At 33.5% G+C, this 19,090-nt stretch overlaps 1 protein-coding gene across 2 annotated transcripts in view; it reads left to right on the plus strand.

The window, feature by feature from the left end:
- NRG4 (neuregulin 4) overlaps positions 1 to 19,090 on the plus strand; it is a 133,233-nt gene that overhangs the window by 55,929 nt on the left and 58,214 nt on the right. For both annotated transcript variants that reach the window (XM_081228899.1, XM_081228900.1), the window contains 2 exons: positions 411 to 476; positions 2,383 to 2,476. In XM_081228899.1, coding sequence (XP_081085025.1) covers positions 467 to 476; positions 2,383 to 2,476 — 104 coding nt within the window. In that variant the 5' untranslated portion in view covers positions 411 to 466. The remainder of the gene's footprint in view (positions 1 to 410; positions 477 to 2,382; positions 2,477 to 19,090) is intronic.

The raw sequence follows: 19,090 nt of genomic DNA on the forward strand, positions 1-19,090 counted from the left end.
AGGCTTTATGAAAAAGTTGAAAAGTCAATTCAGGTTATTCAGTTTCACTTACTGACTCATATCTTTCATATATAATCTCATATAGTATACTACTAATTTAACAATGTTTATTAAAAGTAAAACAGACGTTTCTTCAAAGAGAGATTTAAGAGTACATTATATTATCTAGGCAATGATTTGTATCTGGTGCATTTATACTGCTTGTTGATCTTTTAGTTTTATCTGTTCAGATTTTTTTATTGATATGTGATAAGTATCAAAGAAAATAGATGCTCTAACCAAAGAATTTTGTCCCTAGCCTTTAAATGTCTTAATTATTTTCATCGTTTAAAAGAATATTACTGTTACAATATTTGACATTTTATAATGCTCTCAAAAGAAGATAATTTTTCCTGAATTGTTAATTTTAGGTGCTGTTTTTCAACCCTAAGCTTTTGACCAAGAATGAAACTATTTAAAAATTAAGATGCCAACAGGTAATTTCTTGTAAGTTTATACTTTTGTCAATGTGTGTCGCATAGAAATAGAACCAAAAAACAAATGTATATTAACACAAGACTATATTTTCCCCATCTAAAATTGTCCTAGAAATATGGAATACCTTGGTTTTGAAAGACCTTCCTTTATAACATGAAACTATTTTATTTTAGACCTATATTTTATCACTTTTTACAAACTGACAAATTCTGGCTTACTCTAAATCTGATAACTTTACAAATAAGTAAATGAAATCAGAATAAAAATAGATTCAGAGATAGTGATTCAGGTTAGATGAGTATTCTTTACTGATAAAATAGCAAGTGCTGAGTCATGACTGGTTGTAATCTTATTTAAAACAAGGGCATTAATTTCAGCCACAGGAAGCATTCTGTGATAAATTTGACACTCCACCCTCAATGGAGAAACCCTATGTGATGACTTCCATGATTCTAGCATAATGTAATGTTAACTGGGATTTTATTTGTTAGCCAAATTATTCCTGAAGAGTTGTAAGAATTATCTTATTAAAAGTTGTTCGGTTGTAAAGAAGCATGACATTGTGTAAAAAAGAAAAAATCTAAAAGATTAGTTCTGGTTGGTTTACTTTCTTCTTTTCCACTTAAATTCTTTGTAGTTCTGTTTTCCTCCTTACATTTTTATACTTTTATAATTGTAATGTGATGGTGAAACAGAATCTTCTCAATTCTAAAGTAAAAGGAAAGTTTTAAAATTTCAAATTCTGATAGTGAAGACATCTGGTTCTACAGCAGTTACATCTTAAGGGTATTGATATCTTAGTGGCAAATAAATGCTAGATAACTTTTTAAAATTAGTATGCTATTTTTTAAAATGCTAAATTGGAATAATGCCATTTTCTCCTTCACAATAGATTCTATGTCACTTTCTGGACAGAACCAATCAGGAACCAACAATGTGCGATTTTAAAGCAATGTGATTCCCCCTTCAGGACCAAAAGATAAAGCATTCAGCAATTTGCTTTTCTAATCATAAATAGTAGTATACAGTAGTATAATGACTCAGTGAATTCTACTATGTTATTTCTAAATTTTTCTGCCTGATGGTTTTGGTAAGATTTTTTTTTTAATGGTGGAGGAGGAGGTAGAGGCTGGAAGGAAGGAGAGGTACCAAGAGAGAAAGGGAAGGCAAAGAGAGAAAGAACATAAAGGAAAGGTCAAAGATAAAGAAGGAAGAAAGGATGGAGAAAGAGGAGAGAAAGGAAGCAAGAGAGAAATGGAGGTTTATTTTCTTAATATTCTGAACATTTTTGCTATATATCAGATGATGACTTAGGTTTTCAATAGTTACTAGTTATTACCTAAAATTCCCTTGCAAACCAAAACCTAATAAGATTATATTTTTGGTTTTTTGATGTTAAAATTGTCATATGTAGAAATATTTAAAGATGATTTTGGACATCAGAATTTATTTAATAATCTAAATTTTTTTCCCACAACAATTTCAGACTTTAATGTATTTGAGACCTTAAAGGAAAGATAGGAATCTAAATATACACTTGGGACAGAAGAACTCTAAGCAAAGCTGCAGAATCTATGTACTAAATGAGAAAAGCCACTATTTATTTTAAGATCATAATGTCCTTCTTTTAATCTATTATAGAGATTCCCTATTTCTGTAATATAGCTTTTAACTCCATTATAATTAATGACCATATCTTCAAGACAGATTAATTTTTTTCCTCAAAGGGATAGAAGTCCCTGCTTATCAAATAAGGAATAAGATTAAGTCCTTCATTTTAAGAAACAATTCTTCATTCTAATTTTTAGAATTACTACTTCAGTGTAAGATACTTGGTCCTTTTCCTTATTTTATTAGAAAAGCTATAATTTGTTTTTCTCTATTTTATTTATGTATATGTTTTAGATCATGAAGAGCCCTGTGGTCCCAGTCATAGGTCATTTTGCCTGAATGGAGGGATTTGTTATGTGATACCTACTATTCCCAGCCCATTTTGTAGGTGAGTGAAATGGACTGGGGGAGAGGGTGATTTTATTTTTTATCATCTACTAACTTCTTTGAGAAGTAATAAATATTGAACAAAGAGTATAAGATGAAAAAGTGTGAGGAACACTCTTCATATTTATATAGAACAAAATTATGGTTTTAAAATAAAAACAAAGCAAAGTGGCAAAGCACAATCTCAAAAGTGTTTATTTTGAAAATTGGTAGTGGTAGCTTCAAGCCTATTCAGATTTTTTAATCCATTTTAGTGAACTCTCTATGAGTTTAGCAACTTAGGGAAGACAGTCTGTACTTATTACTGGCAAAACAGGTATAGAATTCACCAATGTAAGAAAAGCAACATGAGATATTTTGCTTTGATTTAGAATACATGATAACTGTGTTGGTACCAGAACTTCATTTGATATATTAAAAAGAAAATGAAGAGTTAAGTTTTTCTGATGATAGCAGCAAATTTTAAAAAGAAGGGTATCTTAGCCATTATTGTTTTAAAATAATAGTATTCACTTTGGGAGTATCGTTATAGCCAGGGATCAATAAAAGACTTGAAAATAGTACTTGTGTAGCTGGCTTCGTGAGTTTGGTTGAACAGGATTTAAGGGGGTTATAATAAACCTCTTTTAATATGTGAATGAAAAACATAGTACTACCAATAATGTCCACAGATTTTAGCAGAGCTAACATCTAAAGATACTTTGTAGCATGTGCATCTGTTTTTGTTACTTAACTGAAGTGTGAGAGGTATAGAATCTAGATTTAAGATCTTATTAAAGGATAGGAAAGTAAAATTCACAGGAAAAGTGAAAGATATTGGGATTTAGTGTGGAGGAGGAGAGGCAGAGAAATAACCTTATAATTATCTCAGGAAGTTTTTAGAAGTTTTCATGGAGGGAATAGTGAGTGACTGTTTTTAAAAATAGGCATTTTTTCCTCTCAGGTAAAAAAGGAAGGGGATAAAGGAACAAATTAGCAATTATTTCTCACCCACCAGGAGCTTCTACATTATTTTACATTTTTAAATCCATTTACTGAGATATAATTTATATATGACAAACTACATTCATTATTTATTTATTTATTTATTTATTTATTTATTTATTTATTTATTTATTTTTGGCTGCATTGGGTCTTTCTTGCTATGCACTGGCTGTCTCTAGTTGTGGTGAGCGGGGGCTGCTGTTCGTTGCGGTGCATGGGCTTCTCATTGCAGTGGCTTCTCTTGTTGCAGAGCACTGGCTCTAGGCGCATGGACTTCAGTAGTTGTGGCTCGTGGGCTCAGTAGTTGTGGCTCACGGGCTCAGTAGTTGTGGCTCACGGGCTCTAGAGCACAGGCTCAGTAGTTGTGGCACACGGGCTTAGTTGCTCTGCAGCATGTGGGATCTTCCTGGACCAAGGCTCGAACCCATGTCCCCTGCATTGGCAGGTGGATTCTTAACCACTGTGCCACCAGGGAAGTCCCTATGTTCATTTTAAGTGCATAATTGATGAATTTTGACAAATGTCTATACCCTTGAAACCACCACCACCACAAAATACAGAACATTTCCTTTATCCCCCCAAATTTCTTTACTGACCATATTCTTTATTTACATTTTCGTGTTTCATTCTCAGAAAAACCTTAGAGAAAAGGGGGAGAGGAGACCTAAAGAAACAGAAAAATAAAGGGAAAATTAAAAATTAACTGACTTGCCAAAAGTCATACAACTAGGAAAAAATTAAAGAAATGGCCTTTGAGTACAACTCCCAGGGTTCACTTAATCTTATGATATATTCACTCTGGATTCTTTATAAGGGGATATGGCATGTGGCATTTACAGAACAAAACCAAAATGCTTACCAGAAAAAAATAAATTTAATAATTAAAAAATAGTAACATTTTGTGTCTTGATCTTGGTATAGCTATATGGGTGAAAAGGCTATCCTTTCTCCATTGAATTGCCTTTGCATCTTTGTCAAAAATTAATTGAGCATATATGTGTGGGTCTACTTCTGGGCTATTCTAAATCACTGATCTGTATTTCTATCTTTTACCAGTAACAAATAGTTTTAATAACTGTAGCTTTATAATAAGTGAAGTCAGGCATTGTGAGTCCTTAACTTTGGTCTTCAGTTCATTGATCTTTAACCTTCTTTTTAACAGACAGTATTTAATGTTAAAAATTTCCAAATACATTTTAACTCCTTCCTACAAATTTTATAGCCTGTTGTTCAGTACTAAGTTTAAAATTTTTTCCATTATGATTTCTTCTTTAATGTATGGGGTTTTTTTTTGGTTATCCTTTAAGATTTATATCTAATTTAATTGCACTGTAGTCAGAGTATGTGTTCTATTAAGCTGTATACTTAATACTTGTCTGTATACTAAATAAATGTCTGTTATGCTGCAGTGAATAAGTTGAAAGAAAGAGTTCAGAGTACTGAAATTTGGAGAATCATTGTAATGGGAAGAAAACTAGGGTCTTAGTTCAGGCTACTATAGCAAAATATCATAGACTGGGTGGCTTATAAACAACAGAAATTTATTTCTCACAGTTCTAAAGGCCAGAAGTCTGAGATTAGGGTGCCAGCCTGGTTGGGTTCTGGTGAGTGCCTGCTTCCTGGTTTGCAGATGTACCTGGGTAGAACTTTTGACTGGCAGATTTATTTTCTGGAAGAGCTAGTAAGGAGCCAGCTGTCAGACTGCAGAGACAACGTATGACAGAATGAGGAGTACCTTCTTCTAGATGTAAGCAAATTACAAACCACAGGCCAGATCGTTTTTGTATGACCCTCAAGCTAAGAGTATTTTTCTTGCTTTTTAAAGTGTTGTAAAAAACACATGCAAAAATACGGAAGATTATGCCATACATGGTAGGAAGAGAGAGCTTTCTAGAGCCTCTTTGGACTTTCTTTCAAACCAGCCTCCTCTCATTTTTCTGATCTACTTTCTTTATTTGGTAATTTAGCACAGTGATTTTCTTTTTTTAAGCTAATATTTTAAAGTTGAGGACTACATGACATCAGTTCGTTAGTGTTTGTTGAGATTTGCTCTGGAGCCTGGTTCATGTACAGTATTTTAAATGGTCTGTGTCTCCTAGAGAAGAATGTATATTCTTTAATTGACAGATGTAGGGTTTTATATATGTACCTTAGATCAAGCTTGTTATAATGTGCTGTTCAAATCTTACATATCCTTACTAATTTTCAATCTTCTTGATTTATCAATAACTGAAGAGTTATGTCAAAATTTCTCACTGTTTTTGGATCTTTAATATCACAATTTCTGTTAATTTTTGCTGAAAATATTTTGAGGCAATGTTATTAAGCCTATATTAATTTAGAATGGTTATGTCTTCTGGTGAAGTATCCCTTTTTATCATGATATAGTGACCTTCTTTATCTGTAATGTTTTTTGCCTTAAAATCTATTTATCTGACATTAAGGTAGCTATACTAGCTTTCATTTTTCAGTATTTGACTAATACACTTTTTTCTTCCAATTTTTCAGTGTGTGTCTGTAAACACATATAGTTAGTTGAACTTTACCTTTTCTGTCTTTATTGAAATGATTAAGTTTTATTTTTCCACCCTACATTCTATTTATTTTCATTGATATGTCTTGAAATTAATTTAGTTGTGTCTGTCTTTTTTTAATGAAAAGAATAGAAAAAATATTAGAATAAATAGTGCATAATGAGTGTAAGTATTATTTGTGAAACTTGTGCTTCAGGTGTGTGTGTGTGCATGTGTTTGGAGTCACGTCTATTATTATTTTTTTGATTCAGTGGCTCAATATTATTTTTTTAAATTGGAGTATAGTTGATTTACAATGTTGTGTTACTTTCTGCTGTACAGCACAGTGAATCAGTTATACATATACATATATCCACTTATAGTATTTAGTAGAGTTCCCTGTGTTATACAGTAAGTCCTTATTAGTTATCTGTTTTATGTATAGTAGTGTGTATATGTCAATCCCAATCTCCCAATTTATCCCTCCTCCTCTTTCCCCCCTGGTAACCATAAGATTGTTTTCTACATCTGTGACTCTATTTCTGTTTTGTAAATAAGTTCATTTGTACCAACATCTAATTATTTACAAAGTCCTGGATTAAATGGAATTTATCCTTACTTCTGTATCTAAATGGAATTTATCCTTACTTCTGTATCTCTTTGCTCTTTCCTTAGTATTGTTTCTCTCCTGAGGTATTGCAGTAGCCTTCTTTCTTCTATCCTAGTCTCATTCACAATACTGCTGTAGTTGTCTTTGTCTTTTCTGTTCACAAAATATTTCAAAGGATACAGTGTATCTCCAAATTTCTTAGCCTGGCATTCAAAGCTTTTCATCATATTGGTCTGTTCTGTTGACATCCTCTCCTATAACTTCTTCGTATGTACCTTGAGTTCTAAACATCCTGAACAATGTGCAGGTTCCCAAACATGCTAAGCCTGATTCCATGCTTTGGCATATGTCAGTTCGCCTGCCTGAAATGCCTTTCCTCCCTTGTCTTTGAAGAGAGCTAATTTATCACTTCTTCTGTGGAGCCTTCTTTGTCTTAACCAGGTAGTTTCATGGGCTCTTTCTTTTGTACCCCATTATACCTTGGGCATTTCATGCATACCTTTATTATGCCACTGATTAATATTTTAACTGTTTATTTACTGCCTTCCTCAAAATTGTGAATGCCTTGAGGGCAGAGATTTGCCATCTTTCTGCTTTTTGTGCCTAGCAAAATAAATAAATGAATAAATAAGTATAATGAAGGAAGGAAAGGAACAAATTACACCTATGTATTACTGCAAGTAATTACAGAAAGCTCAAATTTTAAATTGTTTAGTAAAATGTACTGTGTTATATTAGCCCTACAAGATCAGTAAATAATCTTTATGCAGTGATTATGGGTGGGTTTTTTACACCTTTTTTGTGGTTTTCAGTATATTTCATATAAAAAAGAAAATGAGGCAGTATAAATGGAAGTATAAATATATTTTACATACTATTTATTAACTAAAGTTGTGAATTTTACTTTATGAAAGTATGATTCTTATTCACCATAACAATTTTAAGGTTTAGGTGAATTCTAGTATTTTTTGAATTATTTTTTACTGTAGTAAAAGATAGATAACATAAAACTTACCATTATGACCATTTTTAAGTGTATAGTTCAGTGACATTAAGTACATTCACATTGTTATGCAACCATCACCACTATCCATCTCCAGAACTTTTTCATCATCCTAAATGGAAATTTGTACCCATTAAACAATAACCTCCCATTTCCCCTCTTTCCAGCGCTGGTAAGCATTGTTCGACTTTGTGGCTCTATGAATTTGACTATCCTAGGTTCCTCAAATAAGTGGAATCATAACAATACTTAGCTTGTATGTCTGTCTTATTTTACTTAGCATAATGACTTCAGGGTTCTTCCATTATAGCATAGTGTAGAATTTCCTTCCTTTTTAAAGATTAGTGATATTGCATTGTATGTATATAACATATTTTGTTTATCCATTCATCCACTGGGGGACATTTGGGTTGTTTTTAACCTCTTGGCTATTCTGAATAATGCTGCTATGAACATGGGTATACAAATATCTCTTCAAGACCCTGCTTTCAATTCTTTTGAGTATATAACCAGGAGTGGGATGGTATGGTAATTCTATGTTTAATTTTTGAGGCACTGCCTTGCTGTTTTCTACAGTGGCTGCACCGTGTTACATTCCTACTAGCAATGCACAGAAGTTCCAATTTCTCCACATCTTTGTGAACACTTGTTATTTTCTGTTTTTTTGATAATAGTCTAATGGATGTGAAGCGGTATCTCATTGTGGTTTATTTTATTTTTTTTATTTTTGGCTGCATTGGGTCTTCATTGGTGCGCCCGAGCTGTCTCTAGTTGTGGCGGGCGGGGGCTACTCTTTGTTGCAGTGTGCAGACTTCTCATTGTGGTGGCTTCTCTTGTTGCAGAGCACGGGCTCTAGGCACGTGGGCTTCAGTAGTTGCGACACACAGGCTCAGTAGTTGTGGCTCGTGGGCTCTAGAGCACAGCCTCAGTAGTTGTGGCACATGGGCTTAGTTGATCCACGGCATGTGGGATCTTCCCAGACCAGGGCTCAAACCCATGTCCCCTGCATTGGCAGGCGGATTCTTAACCACTGCGCCACCAGGAAAGCCCTCATTGTGGTTTTGATTTGCATTTCCCTAATGATTAGACATGTTGAAATCTTTTCATGTGCTTCCTGGCCATTTGTATATCTTCTTTGGAGAAATGTCTATTTAAGTCCTTTGCCTATTTTTGAATTGGGTTGTTTTTTACTTGTTGTTGAGTTTTAGTTCTCTGTACATTCTGGGTATTAACACATTACCAGATGTGTGATTTACAAATATTTTCTCCCATCTTATGAATTGCCTTTTTATACAGTTGATAGTGTCATTTGATGTACGAAACATTTTAATTTTGATCAAGTCCAATTTGTTGGTTTTTTTCCTTTGTTGCCTGTGTTATTGGTATCATTTCCAAGAAATCCTTGCCAAGTCTATGTCATGAAGCTTTTGCCTTATGTTATGAAGCCTTTGCCCTATATTTTCTTCTAAGAGTTTATATAGTTTTAGGTCTTATGTTTAGGGCTTTTTGTATTTTTAGTTAATTTTTATGTATGGTGTAAGGTAAGGTCCTTTGCATATGACTATCCAGTTTTCCTATCACCATTTGTTGAAAAGACTGCTCTTTCCCCATTGAATCGTCCTGGCATGCTTGTTGAATTGACCGTATATGTGAGGGTTTATTTTGGGGCTCTCTATTCTATTCTATTTGTCTATATGTTTGTCCTTATGCCAGTATCATATTGTTTTGATTACTTAGCTTTGTAGTAAGTTTTGAACTTGGGAAGTGTTAGTTCCCTAACTTTGTTCCTCACAATTATTTTGTCTATGCAGGGTCCCTTGAAATTCCATATGAATTTTAGAATCAGTTTTCTTGTTTCTGTGGAAAACATCTATTTGGTTTTTAATCGGATTGTCTTGAGTACTTACATAGGTAGTTATTTTTTAATGTGTCAGACATTTTGTGTGAAAACTGTAGAGATATTGTAAGGTTTTTGATGGTATTATCTTCTTTTAGAGAGGATTTATGTAAGATTCTGACAAGTGGTTAGAGGCACTAGTAATCATAGATTACCTAATCCAATCAATGATTGAGATTGTTCAAAGCAGGCCTTTAGCTGCTGTGTAGAAACTAGTCTGTCTGGTTTACCATTTTGTCTAATTTAAATTGTGGAAGCAGCTTGTGAACTTCCAAAAAATCCTGCAAGGATTTTAACTGGGATTGAATCTTTAGGTCAAGTATGAGAATTGGCCTCAAATAAAGTTGAGGACTTCCAATTCATGAACATGTTATATACCTTGATTTTACGTCTTCTTTTTTTTTCTTTTTTTTTAATAACATCTTTATTAGAGTACAATTCTTTACAATGTTGTGATTTTATGTCTTCTTAAATTTCTTTCAGCAATATCTATTTTTTAGTCTTGGTGTTGTGATCTTGCATATATTTCATTAGTTTTTAAAAATAGATATTTTAATGTTTTTGGATGGCATTTTCAATGGCATTAAAAAAATTCATTTTCCAAATGCTCACTGCTTGTGTATGGAAATAAAATTATTTTATACTGATTTTATGTGTAATGATCTTGCTGAATTCACATATGAATTATGATAATTGTGTGTCTAAATAGTCCTAAAGAATCTGCAATCTTGTCATCTTTGAAAATGGCAGTTATACTTCTACCTAATCTTTATACCTTTTTTTACTTTGTTGCCTGCTGTATTGTAGTGGCTAGAATCTGTAGTATATTTGTTGAATAGAAGTGGTGAGAGCGCTCATCCTTGTCTTGTTTCTGACCTCAAGGAAAGAAAGCTCAATATGTCATTTTTAAGTATATCAACTGTAGGTTTTTTGTTGATATCTTTTAACAGATTAAGGAAGTTCCCTTTTATTCTTTGCTGAGAGTTTTATCATAAATGTGTTTTATATTTTATTAAATGCTTTTTCTGTGCCTATCAAAATGGTCATATGATTTTCTTCTTTTATTTGACTAATGTAGTAAATTATATTAATTTTTTACAGCTTGATATGGTATATTTAAGGTATATTTTATACCTATATTAAAGCATATTTAAAGAATACATATTTAAAATGTACAGTGTGAGTTTTGACATAAGTATGGAGCCATGAAACCACATGCATAATCAAGATAATGAAAATATCCATAATCTCAAAGTTTCCTAATTCCCCTTTGTAATTCATCTCTTCCTACCATCCCTGTGTTCTCAAGTAAATGCTGATTTGCTTCTTGTCACTACTGATTGATTTTTCAGTGGCTAGAATTTTATATAGTAAATGGAATTATACACTGTGAACTCTTTATAAGGTAATGCTAGCCTCATAGAATGAGTTGGAAAGTTGTTCCCATCTCTTCAGTTTTCTGGAAGAGTTTATGTAGGGTTTGTAATATTTCTTTCTTAAATATTTGGTTGAATGTAAAAATGAAGCCATCTGGGTCTGGAGTTTTACTTGTGGGAAGATTTTTAAATATAAATTCAATGCCTTTAATAGATGTAAAGTTAAAGTTATCTGTTTCTTCTTGAGTAATCTGTGGTAGTTTGTGCCTTTCAAGGAAAATTCCATTTCATTTAAGTAGTTAAATGTATTGGCATAAAGTCATTCTTGATATTCCCTAATTTAGTATAAAAAATTTAAATTGGTAAAAAGAATTCCTATAAAGAATACAGGAACAGAAGATGCAGGGAGCAGCTACTACCTCTAAGCTGAGGGAGAGTACTCAAGAAAGGAAAAAACTTGGGGGATGCTCCATCAATGCTGAGATGCAGATCTTGATGGAGAGAGTTTGGCTATGGCCTATTAGATGGTGGAGAAATTCTCAGGCCAAGGCTATTAAGCAGAAATCACCCGTTGGGTTGCTGGTGAGTCTCACTGAGAGGCTGCTTGCTAGTGTGTGAGCAAGACATGCTGGGGTGCTGTTGAAACTTTCTGGAGGGTGTGTATAACTGGGTATACCACCAGAAGCCTCCAACTGGCCATCACACCATAGGAGCAAGAAAAAGAATCCCTTCTTACGGTGTCCTTCCAGTGCTCTCTACTGACAAGGCCTAACATTATGCCAGCTGGCAAAGGAGAAAGAAATAGTATACTTTCAAGCCCAAGTTTCACAAAGCTTGGACAAAGTCTAGATTTAGAGGTGAGAGGCAGTAAATTGATAACTGGCATATCCCTCCTTTGACTACCCAGCTTCTATAGGTACATCTTATACTCACTTGAACTTCCACACACCAAGAAATTCTCATACTTTCCCCAAATTAAGAGGTATTCAGTCCCAACAGTAATTGTTTTTATAGCTGGCAATATTAATTACTCCTCAGATTTAGTCATAGTGCAACTGAATATACTGTAATATAAAGACTAATCACTAAGTTTAACCTCCAGTAATGGTAAGATGGAGAATGAAAAGAAAATGGTTAATATCTCCAAATAAATACATACATATAACAAGCAGAAAAGATACATATTACAATGTTTTTTGTAATTAATTTGTTATGAGACCATAGGTGATATCTGTGGCTTCCTTCTCCACTATCCATTCCATACTCCGCTTGTCTTCAGCCATCACATCAGTAGATTTCTTACCAAATGGAGTAACCCAAATTTCTTTCCTGAGGGATCTGAGTCCTCAATACTCCAGCCTTTTTTTTTGATTGCTGTAATTTGCCATTAACCTGCACTATTGAGAATTGACGTAGAGTATTAAGAGGCAGCCCAGAGAATTCCCTGGGTTCCAGGGAATGTTCTCTGTGGGGATTATAATACCATTTTGAACTCCCACCAGTAATGGATTTGAGTACTTGTTTCCCTTGCAACAGAGTTGTCAGACTTCTGGATTTTTGCCAATATGATAGATAAAATCATGGTATCTCAGTGTTCTTTTCACTTATATTTTCCTAATTATAAATAAAGTCAGGCAGCTTTCATTGTTTAAATATTAACTATTTTTTTTTGATAAGTATTTGTTCACATATTTGCTTAATTTAAAAAATTGTGTTATTGATCCTTTTCTTTTTATTTCTAGAACTTTTCTTATATTAGGGAGATTAGCCTTTTCTATGTAATATTAATTTAAAATAATTATTTATAGTTTATTATGTTTCTTTTTACCTAGCCTATGGTGTTTATTTTTCCATGCAGTAATTTTTTTGTTTGTCTGCAGTCCAAATTTTCAATCTTTGTTTTCTTAAACTTCGAGTTTGTCATACTTAGAAAAGCCTTTCCTATACCAAAGTTGTAAAGAATTTTCCCATGTTTGTTTCAGCTTCTTTTTTTTAAATTAAATGTTTTTTCTATTTAGAATACATATATGGTATGAGGTATGGATCCAGATTTATCTTCTGCAATATAGCTACCCAGTCCTTCCAATATTTGATTTAAATGTCATAATCCCCATTAGAATGTCATCCTCATGAGGGCAGGAATTTTTATTCTTATGTTTACTGCTAGAATAGTGCCTGAAACATAGTAGGTACTCAATAATTATTTATTAAATGCACGAATTCCCCCACTGATTTGAAATGCCAACTTTCTTATATACTAAGTTTCATATGTATTTAAATTCTTACTGGAATTTCTCTCATTTTCCTTTGGTCTGTCCATCTGTTCATGTGCCAGTAGCAACCTCTTTTAATTGCTGAATCTTTATAGTGAGATTTAATATATGGTAAGTCTAGTTTTTGCACCACCACACCCCTAACGATCCTTGCTTTTTAATTTTTTCATATGAACTTCAGAATTAATTTGTTTGTCCAGAAAGAAAAACTGTGGACTTTTTGAGGGGGTAATTGCATTAGTTTGATACATTCACATACGGAAAAGTTTTTTTATAGTGCTAAGTCTTTTTATCCAAGAACAGTACATATCTTCTTACTTATTCAAATCCTCTTTTGTGTCTTTCAGGGGTGTTTTAAAAACATTTTGTATAGATTTTGCACATTTCTCTAGTTTTTTCCTATAGATTTATTTTTTGCTACAAATGTAAATCAATTTTTATACATAAACTTAATAAATATCATGTTACTTCTATATTTAAAACTCTTCAGTGACTATCTCTGTCAGATAAAGATCAGAGGCCTATAAAACCCTAATGATATGGCCACAGTATTCCTCTGCCCTCATATCCTTCTCCTGTCCTGTTGTTCAAACTACTTCAGCCACACGGACATCCTTGCTGTTCTCAATGCCAAGAAAATTCCTGATCATAAGATAATGTCCTGGTTTTTCTTTCTGTGTGGAATGCTCTCCCCCAGGATATCCTTATGGCTAACTCTCTCACATCCTTCATGTCTTCACTGTCAACTTCTGGATGAAGCCTCGCAGACCACTTTTTAAAAAAATGAAACCTATTCTTCTCCCATTTCCACTCTTTCTTTCTCCAAATCTCTTATCATCTACTAACATGCTATATGATTTTTTATTTACTTTTTTATTATTAGTATCTCCCCAAGCTAGATTATAAACTCCATGGGGTTTTTTTAATTTAAAAATTTAAGAATTTTTATTTTATTCAATGATGTTTCCAATGCATCTAGAATAGGCATAGAGTAAGCACTCAGTAATTATCTATTGAATGAGTGAATGCCCAACTACTCTGCTGAATTCTTTTATTGTTCGTAATATTTTGTTCAGTTGATTCTCTTGGCTTTCCCATCATGTATGGTAGAAACTGATAAAGTAGAGTGATCTGATACCCAACTCAAGCATTACATTTTCTATGAAGTTCTTCCAAGTAGAATTAACTGTTCTTCATTTTACACCCTGTGGCAGAGCCTGTTAGTGTTCAATAAATATCTATGGGGTCCTCTACATTTCCCAGCCTCACTTATCATTAAATTGGGTCCACATGATTGAGTTCTGGGACAGTATGCTTGCTATGGGAAGGGATTCAGGCCACTTTGAAACCTGGCCCCAAACAACCATCTCCTGAAAAACTTCAGCCTGTCTTTTTCCTGCCTCAGTGACCTTGGAGGCCATGTTTTCCAGGTAGCAGATTTAAGAGATGGAGAAGTGCTGCCTGTCACTGGGCATTAGACTGTAATGTAAACAAGAAATAAAACACTTTTCTTGTATTAAGCCACCAATATTTGAGGGTTTACCTTAAATGGCAGCTAGTATTAATTTTACTGACTTTTTTTTTTTTTTTTTTTTTTTTTTTTTTTTTGCGGTACGCGGGCCTCTCACTGTTGCGGCCTCTCCCGTTGTGGAGCACAGGCTCCGGACGCGCAGGCTCAGCGGCCACGGCTCACGGGCCCAGCCGCTCCGCGGCACGTGGGATCCTCCCGGACCGGGGCACAAACCCATGTCCCCTGCATCGGCAGGCGGACTCTCAACCACTGCGCCACCAGGGAAGCCCTTTACTGACTATTATATGCTCACGTTGTACTCAGACATGTTTCAGACATCTTTATACCTCTTTACTTCACTTAATGATTTATGTATATGCTGCTCCCTAATAGAATATAAGCTCCTTGGAAGAAATGCATCCTCTTATTTGTCTTTGAATTGCCTCCATCCAGTATAGGTCCTGGAATATAATAAATGCTAAAAGAAAATGTTTTTTGAGTGAAATGTTGAGGAAGAAAACCAGGATGGAGAAGAATTTGGAAGTCTTATCACAGAAAAATAGGGATATTTAATACCAAGCAAACAAAGCTAAGATATAATAAGACATTCTGTGAGGAAGATCTTTGTAATAGAGTAGATTTGAAAATAAAAGTTATTTGTAATTTTCTACAGAGATGTTACTGAATTGTTTTTTTGCCCTTCTTTTTTAGTTTACATATTGCCTTCTCTCATTAAGTTTATAACAAACCAGTGCTTCTGAAAAGATCAGAAACTTTTCTTAGTCTCATTAGACTATTAGAGTGCGAAAGGGCTCAAATGGGGGGAGGGCCGTACAAAAAAGTCTTAAAAATATCAGTAAAATAATTTCCTTTGTTTTACACCTGCCTCATCCTTTTTACAAGGCATCTTAACCAGTATGTGTTAAATGGAAATTCAAAATGTAGAGCTTATTCTGGCCATCAAGAGGAAATGTGTAATTCTGATATTTATAGATCTTTATGATGCAATTCTCATAACACATTTCGCTGGGAATATTTGAGGTTTGATCTAAGACCTGTTCATTTTCACATTCTGATACAACCATTTTGTCTGATTTCTACCAAGACAGTACAAGCAGATGTAGTAATAATAAATATAATATTGAGATCTAGCACTATCATTATGTAGATGAATGGTCTAAGCAATTCACTAGTTGTTGTACAAATAAATTATTATAAACAAGAATTGGGCACTATTTTCCAGTTTTGTGAATGAATCTCTTTTCTGTTACATCTAAGGGATAGCTTATGTTAGGGACTATGTCTCATTTCCTGACCTTTCGCCAATGTTCTCTTTTGTCAGCAGTATCTCTTTATTCCACTGTCTTATGTAATCAAGCACATCTGTTAAAAAGCAAAGTTTTTTAATAATATGAAGATTTAAATTTCAAACTCTTGTAATTAAAAAGAAAATGATTTGAACTACTCAGTGAAGTTCGTACACCTAGGAAATAAATAGCCTCATGAAGTACTGTGTGACCATGGTATTATCATAGTCTGGAGATCTCCTCTCAGCTTCCATGCTTAGGAACCTAATTAAGCATATTGTGAGGGGGGGGGCTCATCTCTCATGAGCACAAACTAGGCTAACAGAGACCAATGTCTAAAATAACTATTCTGATTTATTAATTTATGAGTGGTAGTTTACACAGACTTGAGTTAATGTGAGTCAGATATCCTCTCTATGTGTGACTGTCATACAAGGGAAGTCAAGTTTAGAATGTTATTTAGTGAACACAGAGTGGAAACAAGAAAAATTATATAAATTGAATTTGTCACTAGCCTGATGCATTCATTTCCATAAGAGGAATAATCTTACCTAGGACTGTACTTGAAGTCTTCGGGCCATAACTTCTTCTCTGTTAGTGCTTAGATGAGCACTGCTAAGGTTTGCCTCTTGTGCCTTTTTTCCCTTGGCTTTCTCTTGCTGACCAACAGCTCCTCAGATTGACAGGCTTTTTCTTTAGATATGTTAATATATATTCAGCAATTCTCCATTTTTTTAAAGGACCTTGGCTTTGTTCAGTTCTGACTCATAGACTTTATAATTTAGCTTTTGTTAAATAACCTTGTTTCCTTCATTTATCAGTAGTGTAGAGCATCTTACAGTTGTACCCTTTTACTTAATACACAATCTAAATGTAGTTGAGGTATGTTGCAAGTATTACATATTCTTGTATTGCTTATTTTTCTTTAAGTGTCCTTTAGCCCATGACTATTGACAGTATGATCCTTATGGCTAGTACCATTCAAAATGACTAAACATTAAAGTAGAATTTTAATTTATCTGTAAGCCTTTTAACTACTGTATTATTATATTTTTAGTTTTTGCTCCAAGGCTTTGAATATACAGACTTAACTTCACAGTTAATATAATTATATTAACTTTCATATAATTTTCACTTCATATAAGATGCAGAAATCTTGTAACCATATTGTTCCATTTACTTCCCTGTTCTTTATGCCATCATTATTGTAGGTATTGCATCTACATAAGTCTATAAACTCAGTAATACAATGTTATTGTTTTTGGTTTAAATAGTCATTGTATTTTATCTAAATCGACATTTAAGTGACACTTCTTTTTTTAACTGTTTCCAATGCTTATCATTCCTTTCTGTAGATTCAAGTCTCCATCTAGTTATTTCCTCTCAGCCTGGAGACCTTCCCTTTACATTTCTTACTATGCAGGCTTGCTGACCATGAGTTACCTTAATTTTCTCGTATCTAAAAATGTCTTTGTATTGCCTTCAGTCTTTTTTTTAAACAGCTTTATTGCGATATAATTCACATACCATATGATTTGCCCATTTAAAGTAAACAATTCAGTGTTTTTTCATATATTCACAGGGTTATGCAACCAGTTATCACTGTAATCTAATTTGAGAACATTTTCATCCCCTCCTAAAAGTATACCACAAACATTAGTAATTAATCCCTATTCCCCACCACACAGTTAATCTACTTTCAATCACTATAAATTTTCCTATCTTGGACATTTAATACAAATGGAATCAGACAATAAGAGTTATTTTGTGAATGGCTTCTTTGACTTAGCCTAAGTTATTTTATGTTGTAGAGTTATCTATGTGTAGCATGTCTCAGTACTTAATTTATTTTTATTGCCAAATAATATTGCATTGTGTGGATATACATTTTATTTATCCACTTATCAGTTAATGGACATTTGAGGGTTTTCCTACTTTTTGGCTATTTTGAATAATGCTGCTATTATTGCCTTCATATTTAAAGCATATTTCTGCAAGATACAGAGTTCTGGGTTCAATTTTTTTCTTTCATCACTTTAAATATTTCCTTCTACTATCTTCTGGTCTCTATGGCTTCTGATACAAAATCAGCTGTCATTCATATTACTGTTTCCCCATATGTACTGTGTCATTTTCTCTGATGGCTTTCAAGATTTTCTCTCTTTTCCCCCAGACCTTTAGCTGTGATGTGCCTAAGTTTGCTAGGTGTAGGCTGCGTTTCAATATGCAAATTTGTCTTTCACTGAAGTTGGGAAATTTGGGGCCATCATTTCATTAAATATTCTTTATTCTGCCCCATTCTCTCTCTTTTCTCCTTTTGGGTTTCCAGTTACAAGTATGTTGACCTTTTAATACTGTTCCACAGATCATAGGGTTTTTCTTTCTTTTTAAAAAAATTTTTCTGTATTTTAAACAGATAATTTCTACTTATCTGTCTTTAAGTTCACTGACTCTTCTGTTGTTTACAATCTGCTGTTAAGCCCATCCAGTCAATTTTTTATTTCAGATATTGTATTTAATAGTTCTAAAATTTCCATTTTAATTTTTTTTCATATTTCTTATTTTTCTGCTGAGCTATCCTATTTCTTCATTGATTACAAGTATATTTTCTTTTATATCCTTGAGCATAAAGCCTTGAGATTTAAAATTCTTGTCTGCTAATTCCAACATCTAGGTCATCTTGGGGTCAGACTCCATTGATTTTCTTTCCACTTGAGTGTAGCCATTGGAAAGTATATATCCTAGTAGGGAAGAAAAATATTTTTCCTCTACCCGTCTTAGGTTCATTGGTTGGGGCCTTGCAAATTAGACTGACAAAGACAGGTTAAAAAAGAGAAAAACAGAAGTTTATTAATGCATATATTGTGAAAAACACATGTGAGTATTTGGTGATGAGTAACTCAAAGGGTTAGTTTAAATTTGGGGCTTATACAGCATCTGAACAAAGAACAACAAATTTGTAGAGAAGTAACGACAAGAAGGGATTTTAGGCTTTCAAGGGTGGCAACCTGTGGGAAAGTAAATATATGAGGAAAACATAATGGAAGATAGGGACTAGTTAGTAAGTTTTGCTACATAGATTCCTCTGGTGTCAACCTACAGGTTGATTAGAATCTAGAGTAATCTGGAGATGAAGAATCGT

This window comes from Mesoplodon bidens, assembly GCF_964165515.1.
Source record: "Mesoplodon bidens genome assembly, chromosome: 3".
In the NCBI taxonomy this organism is placed as follows: domain Eukaryota; kingdom Metazoa; phylum Chordata; class Mammalia; order Artiodactyla; family Ziphiidae; genus Mesoplodon; species Mesoplodon bidens.